Below are 12,741 nucleotides of genomic sequence, written 5' to 3'. Positions count from 1 at the left end.
ACCCCCCATTTTTTCTTCTCAGTGAGATCAACGGAGGCCTCTTTATTTCATTTATATTCCGCAGGCTATGCCGAGGCAACAGCCAACTTCCCCGATGATTAGCGCTCAAGTTTGGCGCCAGGGGATCGCGAATATTGCCCGAATCGCGAACCCGAGGGAACGAGGGAAATACTGCTTGTATATCGCATGCGTATAGCTATAACCACGTAACAACAACTTACCGGCGATCCAAAGTTGTGACCGATTTCATGGGCCAGCGTGACGTGCGATACCGCAGGTGGAACATGCTTTCCGTAATTCAGCAGCGTTATTATTCCCGTGTTCAACGACTTCATGCTTCCTCTGTAATGCTGGAATTATATTTTTTCTAAAATTATTTTACTTTAAGACCTTCCGCTCCGAGTGGAGATGATTTTTTTCACAAATTCCGCAACGTCAAAATTGTTTCTTCGAGTCTAGCACAAAATGCAGTTGAGTATTCATATCTGTTTTTTTTTAACCCATTATCAATGAAACCTGACTGAAAGTACTTCGGTAAATACAAAACTCTGAAGTTCGAAAATAATTGCTTACCAGTCTTTCTTGTTTTTTTCTTTCAATCGTGATTTTTTATGAATATAAAACCCCATCACAGATATAATTCTTCAATTTTTACCAAGTTTTGCAAAAATTTAGTACTTAGTACAACAAAGTTGAAAGTAAAATTGTAGACGTTTAAAATTACAGATAATTTGCTGAGGTTAATTTGGGAACTAACATGGACGTGACTAACATGGAACATCAGTGAGGTGTCCCCCTCTGATTTCGTTGAGACTCATGTATGTCGTAGAACATTGAAAACTAAGAGACACGTATATTTTTTTAGGGGCCATTTCCACCCCTTTAAACCGTTTTTCCGCAAATAAAAAAGAATATGTGTCTCTTAGTTTTCAATGTTCCACAACATACATGAGTTTCAACGAAACCAGAGAGTGGCGCGAAGGAACTGATGTTCCTTGTAAGAAATATGGCACCGAGAACTGGTTTGTAATCTGATAGATTTTGATCAATAACGCGAATAGAAAAGCACAGGCAAGTTCGTGCAAGCTGTGAGGCCTTTGTTTTCTCAGATGTAATCAATACACTATAAAAAGTACGACGAAAGAGGTGATTTAAAATGAAATACGGCTTAATACGAGTAATTCCTATTCTTGCCACCAGGTGTCGCAGAGCCAAATTGTCATTCCCAATAACACATCCGATTTATTTCGGAACTAGGCAGGCAGTCAGGCATCAACGAAACTTTAAGTTCGAGTTGAAGAATTGATGCGACTGAAAGGTTATTCCTTAATGTCTGTAACTTTGACTTTCGGGTTTGAATAATTTCTAGTCCTTTATCCGGCTGGCAGACGTTGTCTGCTATAGACGGTATTTAGCATAATATTAGGGCAAGTAGTCGACCGTAGTACATGGAACTCCTCCTATCCTGCGCCGAGTAAGTATACCCTTGGAGTTTCAGTCCTGCATTCAGCTGCAGACCATGCAACTCAGTTTCAAGAATATTTCACCGCGCTATAACGCCGCGCAATTTCCGGTACGGGCTTACGGCCAAGGGTGGTTGGGCAAAAGAGCAGACATACCCCGTTCTTCTCGCAAACGCCTCCGGCGTTCTTCAAGTCGCCTGTCCAGGCCAGGCCCAGTGTTCCCTTCTCGAAATCCCTGTAGGTGAACATGTAGGACAGGCAAAAGGCGTCGTAGTCCTCCTCTGAAAGAGATTATAGCAATTACCTGTACAGAGTGAAAGAAGATCGCACATATATGGAAAAATGGTGTGTTGGAGGTGGAGAAATTTTTAGTCATTCAATGTTGGTATGACGAAATTTTATACACGATCGACGTACATAATTTCATTGAATTTGGAGAGAATTTTTATTTCGAATAAATTCAAAGGAAAATACAAATTTATGCATCAAGATGCTGCAGCTCGATTTTCCGCCACTTTGCTTACTGTTACTGAAAATTACCTTCGATAATAAATAAGTCACTCTTCAACGGCAAAGTATGAAAAACGGTCCAAAACCCGTCAATGTCAAGTGACAGCTGAGCTATTAATAAAGACTGCCTTTGACAAAATTACATGCTACGTCGCCGCGCGTTTAATAAACTTTCATCATCAATCATACTTTTCAACGGATACGGATAATACGTATACCACATATGTATATCGATAGGTATATATCTATATATATATATATATATATATGTATTAGGGTGCTTCGTTTAAGACGACTATTTTTTTTTTTTTTTTTTTTTTCACTTCCGACCGAAAATTTCATCGAACATGTAAAAATAGAAATTGCCTGAAAGTTGGCAATTACACTTACAGAAAGTCATTTACACTTTTCGATTAAGTTTAGTTCATTCGTGAAATAACAACGAAAAAACAAAATTTTTTGGGTAAAAGTCAACTTTAGTGAACTTTACTAACTTATCAATGTAAGTTAGACTTAGGTACGTCAAATTGGGCACTTTTGTAGATCGTTTGATTCAGAGTAGATTGCGATCTGATTCGATGTGATAGTATAAAATGGCGCACAGATACAGAATTTTGAAAAAAAAGAAAATCTCAATTTACGTGTATTTTAATTGATAGATCTTTTCACGCCAATGTAAAGTACTTGATGTTATTCGAGAGAGAAAAAGAGAGAGAGAGAGAGAGAAATCTTTTTGTTGTAAAAACAATCAGCGGTCTGAGAAACTACCCGGGACCCTTCGGAAATAATAATGAAGTTATTTTTCCTTCCGATTCAATCAGAGCCTCGAGGGTGCGTATCGGAGCATTTGATCTGCTTTCAAAGATGATGATTGAATCGAGAGCGGCTTTCACAAGCGGCGAAGATGCGGCGTCGGAATCGAAAGGCTGGAGTCGACTGCTTAATCCGATTGGACTATAATTATTTCCGCGAAAATGGCGCACAGAGTTTCCTAAGCGTCGTACGGATAATTCACTCAGGGGTTGTGTTTACGGGCTGTTGCGGAGTGATACGTAAATGTTGGTACGAAGGTATGTACGAGTATATATATCTACACAGGGTGCCAAGAAATTAAGGGGTTGGAAAAACGTGGATTGTATTATTATATACACAACGAAAAATGAATTAAAATTGAAATTACGGTTTTCGGGGGGTCGTAAACGAGGCTTTAATATCCCTCGGCTCCGAGATGCGCGGTGCTGAATCGGTAAAACAGCTGTTTTATTTGTTTTAAATGATCCTCCCTCTGTAAGTACGATTTTCATTTTATTTGTTTTTCACTTTTACTCTTGTACAAATTTATTTTTCAATATACCTACCACCCAGGCAAGAGCCGAAATTTGGAGGAAAAAATTATCCGCGCACGAATTCATCCCTGGTGTATTTTTGTACGATGTCTTTAAAGGCCGCTTTTTATTTCCTACACTTGCACATACCTTTACGTACGGGGCATTCCACGCTAATTCGACCTGAGTTTTACCCTTGACCTCTCAGATTTTGCCCGCGATTTTTTTTATGATTGTTCTCATTTTGAAAGGTACTCAGCTTTTCTTGAATTTTCTACAATTTTTAGAAACGATTTTATCCACCGACGGAAATTAAAAATTTATAAAAATTCTGAAAAATCCTGCATCAGTGGGCCGATTTCTCTTCTTACTATTTTCAAGTTTTTCCCGCAAAAAAAAACCTTGAAAACCTAAAAGTGGAAGTCACTTTACTATGGATGGTTGCCGAAACATTTTTATGTCACATCGGATTTTTGAAATTTTTTTCTGATTTTTCGCAAGACATTTTTTTTCCTCTTCATATCTTGCTGATAAAAAAAATTGCAAATCGTAAAATGGTTCCAAAAAATCTGAAAAAATTTTCAAAAATCTCAGAGGTTAAGGGTAAAATCCAAGTCGAATTAGCGTGGAATGCCCCATATATATACATGCACATGTACACACATAACAGAGTGGAAAATAGCGGTTATATACGATAGGTGGTGTCGAAATACTGAAATTAAGATAAACCTACGTGTGGCGCGCCGACCATTCTCGTTTTTGATTTATTCCATGCGCTATCTATCCCAGTTATATCAAACCGAGATGTGAAATGCGATGAAAATAACGCCATTCGTATTACTTTCCGAAATATTATACCGCTCTAAATAATGTGAAAATAAAAATTTATAAAGAATTTATTAAAATCAAAGAGTAACGTAAAAAGTAAGAAAAGCTGAGGAAAATTAAACTCTAATATTATTTACGCACGTGTGTGACTTTTCACAGTACATATATGTATAGAATTGTGACACGATTAGAAAGCTCAAATCGTGAAAATCGATCGTATTCCTAAACAAAGAGAGATCAAAATGGTGCTATAAATTGATAAAACTAAAAATCTCCGATGATTCAGAATTTCGTTGTTTCAGATTTCAAAATTTTTCATTTTCGCACTTTGGAACTTGGGCTTGTCCAAGTTATGCCCTTTCGGAACTTTGATCATCGTGTTTCGTACCATTCGAAACTTTGATTTTGGGTTAAAGTTTGACTTCTTTCCCTCAACTTTTCCCATCAAAAACTTCTAAATTTGGTACTTTTGCTACCTTTCAAATTCGGAACGTCAACCCCGCCCCATTTTTTCTGGTTGTTTCATTTGGGAAATCCAGGGCTTGATTATATATGTATATTGTATACCTTTAGGGGGGGTCGTCTTGTGTTCTTCAGGGTTGTACTCAAGTTGTTCTCCACGGGGCGTTCAATGTAACGGATAAATGGCCCTCCCTCCAGGTCATTACCTAGAGCTTTGCCTACTAAAACGTTTCCTCAACTGTTGTAAACACTAATTACACCGTCGAATGATTCGTTTAAGGTGCCTCACGGTTTCATTTGACAAGTACCCACTCTGCAGGCACTGCGATACCTCAACCCTCACTATTCTCACCCTCGCGATAACAACACTTACATTGTACACCAGAGCCTTTGTGTTGTTTCCAGTTTTCAACTGAATACTCATTTACCAGTAGATTCAACCTCATCCTGTTTCTGATTTGTACTTTGCGATCATTTGTAAGGACGAATTTTGACTATTCAGTTTTTCTTTCTTTATTTTTGTTTATTTTTTCTTTTTGTGTATCGATTGAAATTCCAGCGGATAATGTGTGAATATTAATATGGAACGCTAGAAATTCGATTTTGAATTTTAATTTGATTTTATTAATCGAATCGCGTTTTTTCACGATTCCAACCGATGAATCGTTTTCAAAATGAATGTACAGATTGACAATGTTGCGTCGATGTTGTTTGTGATTAAGAAATTGAAATATTGGATTGACCATTGAAAAGAGAAAAAAATCTGTGTCAACAACTTTGTAGAAAATAGTTTTGATCTGAACAAGATGAACCACCTTGTCAGATTGAAATCAAACAAATCTTCGAGATTTGTAACAATTTCAATACAATTTGAATCAGAGTATCAGTGTCTAATCTTTTTTTGATAATTCCTGTATTCTCCATTTTCGCATTTTCCAAACAGATTTTCATGGCCCAAGAATATAATAAATAATGCTAACCGTTAAATGCACGATAACCGTTTAATAAAATAATAAAGAAAGTATCGATTTCTGGTTGAACAAGATCCTTGATACGAGTTTAAAACCGTGTTAAATAAATCGCATAAGAATACAACACATAAGAACTGTGAAGAGTAAAAAAAAACTAAAATAAAAAAACAAAAAATCAAAATCAAAATGCATCGCTTCCCTGCGAAATGGATACATTTACGCGTGTAAATAGGAGGGTGAAATGATTTCCGGGTTAGCCGGGCTCGATCCAAGTTCTCAGGGGGGTGGTAGTAGCCACTAGGGGATGAAAAGCTGGCTTATTATTCATTTTTGACGAGCTTTTCTCGGCTCCTCGTAACGGCGAGCTGTCCGGTGTTGAAACGGCGATAAGAATGGCGGGCGGGGTGTTCAGGGGGTTACAAGGGCGACGAAACGGAGCAGCGTGAGCTGGAAGCTGCGAACTATCGCGACCCAATTTACCCAAACCAAACCAAACGAAACGTAAACGCGAACGGTATCCAAACTATTATCATTGTCGGGGTGTTGTTCGCTTATCGGGGGGCGCGCCCAAACCATTGTGGCGTTTCTGGTCGATCGGACGAAGCAATGAACCGGGGTATTATGGGCTCGCTTCGCGCGGGCAACTTGGTTCGACTGCAACTGGAGATTTTCATGGAGTCCGCATAGTCGCCCGAAAATGCCGGCCCTGGTCCCGAGTAATTTGGAATGAAGCTGATATCTCGGGTTGACTAGAAAGGAACGCGAGTTCAACGCCGTCTTCGAATTCGTGCGACTAATGAACGTTTTCTTTTTTTATCGGTGGAGGATGGTTTTTTAAAGGGGTGGAAACGATCGCCAAAGATCACTGCCTTACGGGTAGATTTTTTCACGCTATTTATGTATTGGAATTGAACAAACGCTGACATGTTTTTATTGGCGAATGAAACACTTCGGCGTTGGTTGCAGTTAAATACATGAAACGCTTTTGTCCGAAGATGAGTAACCATCCCCCGTTGGTTATACGTTTTTGGGAATCGTTTTTGTCAGTGATAAATACAATACTTAATACTAATTTGATTTTATTTTTAGACTACGGGGATTTTATGAACTTCAATCCCGTTAGAAAGTCTCCAAATAGTGTGTCTATATCATGAATCTAACCTATACAAAGTTCAAAGAAAAATTCAAAACTTTTCACTAGGTTTTCATGGTCACTGGTGACGAATCTAAGATCAGCTGAAAAAAGGATCACATATGGCAGTCGAAGGCTCAGAACTTTTCTGATTTTTCTGTCTTAAAGTACTTAAGCGTTCTCCAGTCGTTGATAATGAATTCGACGTTAGGTTTCCGAAGTTCGAACAAGATAAGTACGGTGTTGGTGTTGGTCTTGGTCCTAGTCCTGGTCCTGGTCTTAATTCTGGTCTTGGTCTTGGTTATGGCCTTGGTCTTGGTCTTAATCCTGGTCTTGGTCTCGGTCTTGGTCGTGTTGTTGGTGTTGGTGTTGGTGTTGGTGTTGGTGTTGGTGTCGGTATTACTGTTGTTGTTGTTGTTGTTTCAGTTTGAAATAAGTTTGAAAGCGAGGAGTTCAAAGGCTCGCGCATGTTGAACGCAAACCCGGTTATTTGACCTGCGGACTATACGTCCCATGTATCCTTAAGCCTGGGTTCAATCCCGGGATGTGTCGCTAGCTTGTTTTACACAGATTTCCGGCGTCTGTAAGCACAGAGCTTTCTTCGAGTCCGTCAACCCGGGTCTAGCTATTCTGCTTTGTATGCAGATTTGGGAAACACACCACTGGGATCACATATCCTTCTGTATTCGAATATCGTACGCGCGTGGCATGGTGCCTAGTATAGCCTAGGATTTTCGGAACGCTTGATATGCTCTTCGGCCCTGGGGAAATGAATTTTCAACATCTCCCCGGCCGCTCGTTGATTCCCTGCCAACGTTAAGACTCCCGTTCTTAATCAACTCGCTACCCCGTTAATGAAATAATATTCAATTCACGACATTGTTCTAGCACGAAATCTTCTTCGGTACCTGACAGACTAATTCTTTCCTTCGTTATTCTACGCGATTCTCGTATTTTCACTTCCATATCGGCATCGAAGTAGAATTTTGAACACTGAACGTAAATTTGAAATTCTCAGTTAGTTAATTGGTATTATATTATTTCGTAAGAAACTATAAGAAATCCATATTATGACAAGTTGAAATTTGCATCGATGTCGATTGTCATGATTTTGTTTGGCATCATTAATGTGCAATAATAAAAGGAATAAAAGATAGTATAGCGATTATACGAAAGAATTATCAACTCCGAATAAAACGTGCATAATAAATACCTTGAATAGAACGTATGAGGGGATAAAAAAAACAAAACTACTCAAATATTCAGAACCAATTATTTATACGGTTAAATGACTCTCCGATGCGAATAATCAATTACATTACGTTAAATAAGGTTCGTGAATTGAAGCTTGGTTTGATTTTCTCGTGTAATCTGAATCAATTGCAGCTTCTTTTGTCGACGTTGTACTCTCAGAGTTTTTCCATTTACGATGGAAAATAACGGACTGATGAAAGCTTGCACGAACCGATAGGAGTGAAAATAATTGTACCATTCGAAAGCACTCAACTCTTCGGTGCCCTGCACTGTTTAACCGAACAAAAGCAACCTTCGTGTAATATTCCAAGCACGAATCGATACGCAGACGAGTCTATAGATGCCTTGGTGTTCGCGTATAATATTGACAGCACGTTTAGATACGGGTAGGTAGGTACATTACAGGTAATGCGTCCGATATTTAAGGACGTTGGTTTATTTAAAAATCGATGCCTTTTATTAGTTTTATTATCACATACTCGTAAACTGAGTGTTTATCAAATTACGATACTTGTCAGCTACGAATGACTGTTCAAAAACACAAAAATACTGTGATACTAAAGAATAGCTCAGTTAGGGGGGGGGGGGGGGGGGGGGGGGGGCAAAACGGGATACTTAAGGAAATACTTGATTTTCGAGGACTCGAAAACGCTAAATTTTTTTGTCCTTAATTGTAATAAAAGAAAATAAAAATAAAGAAAAGAGTAGAAAAAAGAATTCTGAAGATAAAATAAATTTGATGAAACTAAATTTCCTTATAACTAATGTAAGTAAAAAAATCAACATTTCACATAATTATTGGATTCAAAAACCGAAAAAAAAATTTCAAGATCAGACCCATGATGGACCGATATCTTTTATATATATATATATATATTTTTTTTTTATCACTCTTTATTTTTTCTGATGAACTAAAACATTGTTCAAACAGTCTAAAAATTGTCAAAAAATTGTCAAAACTTTTATTTTTCCTTAAAACATTTCAAGATTGGTTTCATGCGAAAAATGGAATTGAAATTTTCTCCGTCCAAACAATTAAGTTTCCAAAGTAGGTAACATCTACTTGAATCAACGGCGACACGAGCAAGTAAGAAATAAGTAACGATATGTGATACAGAGAGCTTGTGATAAAATTTTTTTGCCGAGATTTAACGCGGATTATCAGACTTTTCCGATACCCATACTCGATATTGCCACGAAAGTTGGAGAACCGGGAAGCAAGAAAGGGTGAAAAGGAAATGGGAATGAAGAAGTGGATGAGCTGCTTGTTACACTCGCGAGGCGGAGGAACGTGAATGAAATTCAAAACTACGCGGGGTTAAATAAAGCTCGATGTGATGCAGCCGATCGAGGTTGGATCACTTGTTGGCCCGTATGGCATGCATGCATTCTCGACTAGCTCGGCTAGGGGGTTGATTTTTCCCTGTAATTTTACCCCGCTGCAGCTGGCAATTGCGAATCATGCGCAATCACACTCGTATCGTTCAGTATTTTTATTATTAAAGTTCAAAATCGCGGATATTTGCGCCGCAGCTTCCGGGCTTTTATCGGAATCGCGATACAGTTTATTGATAAGCTCGTGCGCCCCATCCTGCGATCGTTCTCGTTCATCACGGTCGTTTCACTCTAGTGGTGTATCGTAGCTGTGGGGTACGTACGTATCGGAAAATTGACGTGGGATGTTTCACGAAATACGATATATTTTTCTCGGAATTTTTCATCATTGATGGTACGTGTGATGTGTATGATTGAAAACGATTAAGTGATTGATTCGTTAAACAAGTTGGTGAAAAAAATCTGCAAGTTATTAACAAGAAATTTGTAAGATAATTACATTTTTCTTTCTTTTTTTTTTATCGTACTATCGTACAAAATTTGAGAATCTCTAAAGTCAGTGACATCGAATTTCGTATGAAGCTTTGAAAATGGTTAGTGACATTCAAAAAACACGACAAGACTTTTTCGAATTGTACCTACGAAAATCGTTGTTCCTAGATTTTTGGAGTAACTGATTTTGAGTTACGAATTGAATTTCCAGAATACTAAATAGAATTCAATAAACACGAAAACTTCTTCGAATATTGCCAACAAAAATCGCTATTCCTAGACTTTGGAGTAACTAATTTTGATTTTTTTTTTTTTAACAAAATTCTGAATACAACTAACAAATCTAATAAAACTCTAACTATCGAACTCGAACTAAAATAAGTATCGAATGATCTAGGGGAACGTCAGACACCGTCATCATAATTAACCGACAAAAAAACTAGCAATAAATCAATAACCGGAAATGAGGATTACGTCGTAGTTTAGAACGCAGCTAAGCACAAGCCCTGTTTTCCCCGATAGGTATCTCATCTCCGAGGATTAGGCTCGCGATGATCAACAATTTATAAATGCGGATTATCCGCTTCGATAGGTTTCGTTTCCCTTCTTCCAGCAAACGGCTTACATGTTACAACCCACGTGCACGTCACGAGTTATAAATTTCCTCATTAATCAAGAGAACTGCCCGTATAAACTCATGCATTGTATTACACGTATGAATAACTTATCTCCATTGTATACACAAACATAAACTTGCAAGTCGTTGAAACGTGATGCTTTTTCACTCTCTCTTACAATATTTTTTCCTTTTATATTTCGTTGGATTACTTATCCGTTCATCGCAATTAATTTTAACATGTTTTACTAATTATATACCTAACAGGAAACCGGAATTTATTATGCAGCGGGTAATCAATTCGCAACAAAATTTTGTTTAAGATATCTCCAAGATATTCAACGGACATTTTAACGACTAAGAACGTGAAAAACAGTAACTAACGAACCTACGTTCCCACCTCGATTATCTTGAATTTTTCAAATATATTAACTTTTTTACCCATTCAGATCCGGGTTTTTCCACTTTTTAGTTACTTTAGTAATCAACGAACATGAAAATACAGTCTAATTAGCATAATTATTTATAATACATGATTTATAAATAAACAAACTAAAAAAATAACGTTTCTTTCGGGAAAATTCATTTTTAAACAATCTATCCAAGGAAATAACTTGAAATTTAGTGTAAGTGGATTTTTAGAGTCGCTGGTTACAAATCCGAACTCAGGTTTTCAAAATAAAAATGGCGGATTCGTAATCAGTGACCCCCCCCCCCCAAAAAAAAAAACCTCCCGTGCGAGAATTTTCACGATCATACTATCGTTTAAAAAATTTATGCTTCAAAAGGTTCATCCACGAGTTTGAAATTGTTAAATAAATAATTATTGCCAACTCACCAGAGAAGAGTTCGAGGAATTCTTCGACCCCATAGGTGCCGGTGAAACGATAGGTGGGGTCTTGGAGGGCGTCGTGACCGTGTACTTTGACCCGTTTAATCATGAAGCTGATGTTGTCGGGCTGACCGTCCTGGTTGAAATCTGCAGAGTCACATAAAAGGCAATTAATTAATGCGGCGAACCGGCGATTAAGGTATTATACATAGGTAGAGGATAAGCCCTGTGCACCCTGAGAGGGCGAGCGGCTCGTGTGACTGCCTACAGCGTTTCTAATTTGGAAAATAATTTATTGTCGCATCGCGAGGATTAATTTTAAAACCCGCAAACGATATCTGATCTGGAACGCAAACCGGAAGTGGGTATGTACAGCGGGGGCGAATCTAATGTCGGGCACGCGATGGATCGGATACACCGATGAATCGTTTCCGCAATCCTTCTCTGCGCACATGCATCGTACGTATGACGCATACAGGTGTAACAAAAAAAAAAAAAAAAAACTACTAACTCGTTCCGTCGTCACTTTCCTCCTCTATTCCGATTTCATTAGCAAAGTGTTTTGTATCATTCGAGAAAATTATGCATTCGTAAATAATATAAAATACTCGAGAAAATTACCGCTGTAATTATCTGAAATTTAAGTGAATTGGCCTATTTTCTTTCTACTTTTCCATCGCAGTGAAATTCGTTTTTTTTTTTTTTTTACGAGAAAACGCTTTAAAGTTATTAACTTTGCATTAAGAAATGGGAAAAAAAATATTCAATTTCCTTATACGTATTAAACACACGTCATGTATATTAACAACATTTGCAACAGTTACATGCAATTTTGAAATTAGCACTGGTTCAGACGTCATATCAATTTCTTTAAAATTGTTTCAACTTTTTGTCAAAAGAGAAAAAAAAACAAAACAAAAAAAAACAAAAAAAAAAAACTAATTTTCTCCCAAATTGCAGATAAAATAAATAATATTTGTTTAACCCATGAAAAATCAGTTGTTTCGTTTAAAATCTATTATGTTTTTGTAATCGAGATTCTTCAGCTTCGTATTGGGAAAGAAGAAAAACAAAAAAACAAACAAAAAGGTTCGACTTCGCAAAATTTCTAAGCTCTTCTGCATTTTCGTATAAGTCGAGCAAAGATATTCAATAATACGAAGGTGCACGAGTGAATCAATTCTATGACGGTTATAAATTCGATGAGTTCGCGTGTGGAGAAACAGTTTACACCTTTGCATGCAATAAACCATCGATCGATCGAGAAAAATCGATTTGAAAGAAAGGAAAGACTGTGTGGAGGAAAAAAATGAAAAATAAAGAAAAAAACAATAAAAAAAAAAAAAAAATCGAATCGAGAGCGAGTAGAAAAAAGTTTCCTGTAAATATTCAGATTAATTTCGTTTGGAACGAGGTAGATACATATATATATATATGGTGTGTACATATGTATACGTCTATACGTGTGGAATTTTATCGGCCAATCAAATTACGGCCCAGTCATTCGGCGTGGCTGCACGA

General features: G+C 37.5%; 1 protein-coding gene across 1 annotated transcript in view; it reads right to left on the bottom strand.

Moving 5' to 3' along the window:
* LOC124408149 (disintegrin and metalloproteinase domain-containing protein 10) overlaps positions 1–12,741 on the bottom strand; it is a 148,663-nt gene that overhangs the window by 16,085 nt on the left and 119,837 nt on the right. Inside the window, exons 7-9 of the mRNA XM_046884886.1 lie at positions 11,227–11,367; positions 1,620–1,744; positions 222–350 (exon numbers count right to left, since the gene is read on the bottom strand). Coding sequence (XP_046740842.1) covers positions 222–350; positions 1,620–1,744; positions 11,227–11,367 — 395 coding nt within the window. The remainder of the gene's footprint in view (positions 1–221; positions 351–1,619; positions 1,745–11,226; positions 11,368–12,741) is intronic.

Source organism: Diprion similis, chromosome 7 (assembly GCF_021155765.1).
Source record: "Diprion similis isolate iyDipSimi1 chromosome 7, iyDipSimi1.1, whole genome shotgun sequence".
NCBI lineage: Eukaryota > Metazoa > Arthropoda > Insecta > Hymenoptera > Diprionidae > Diprion > Diprion similis.
This window is presented reverse-complemented; position numbering and strand designations above follow the sequence as displayed.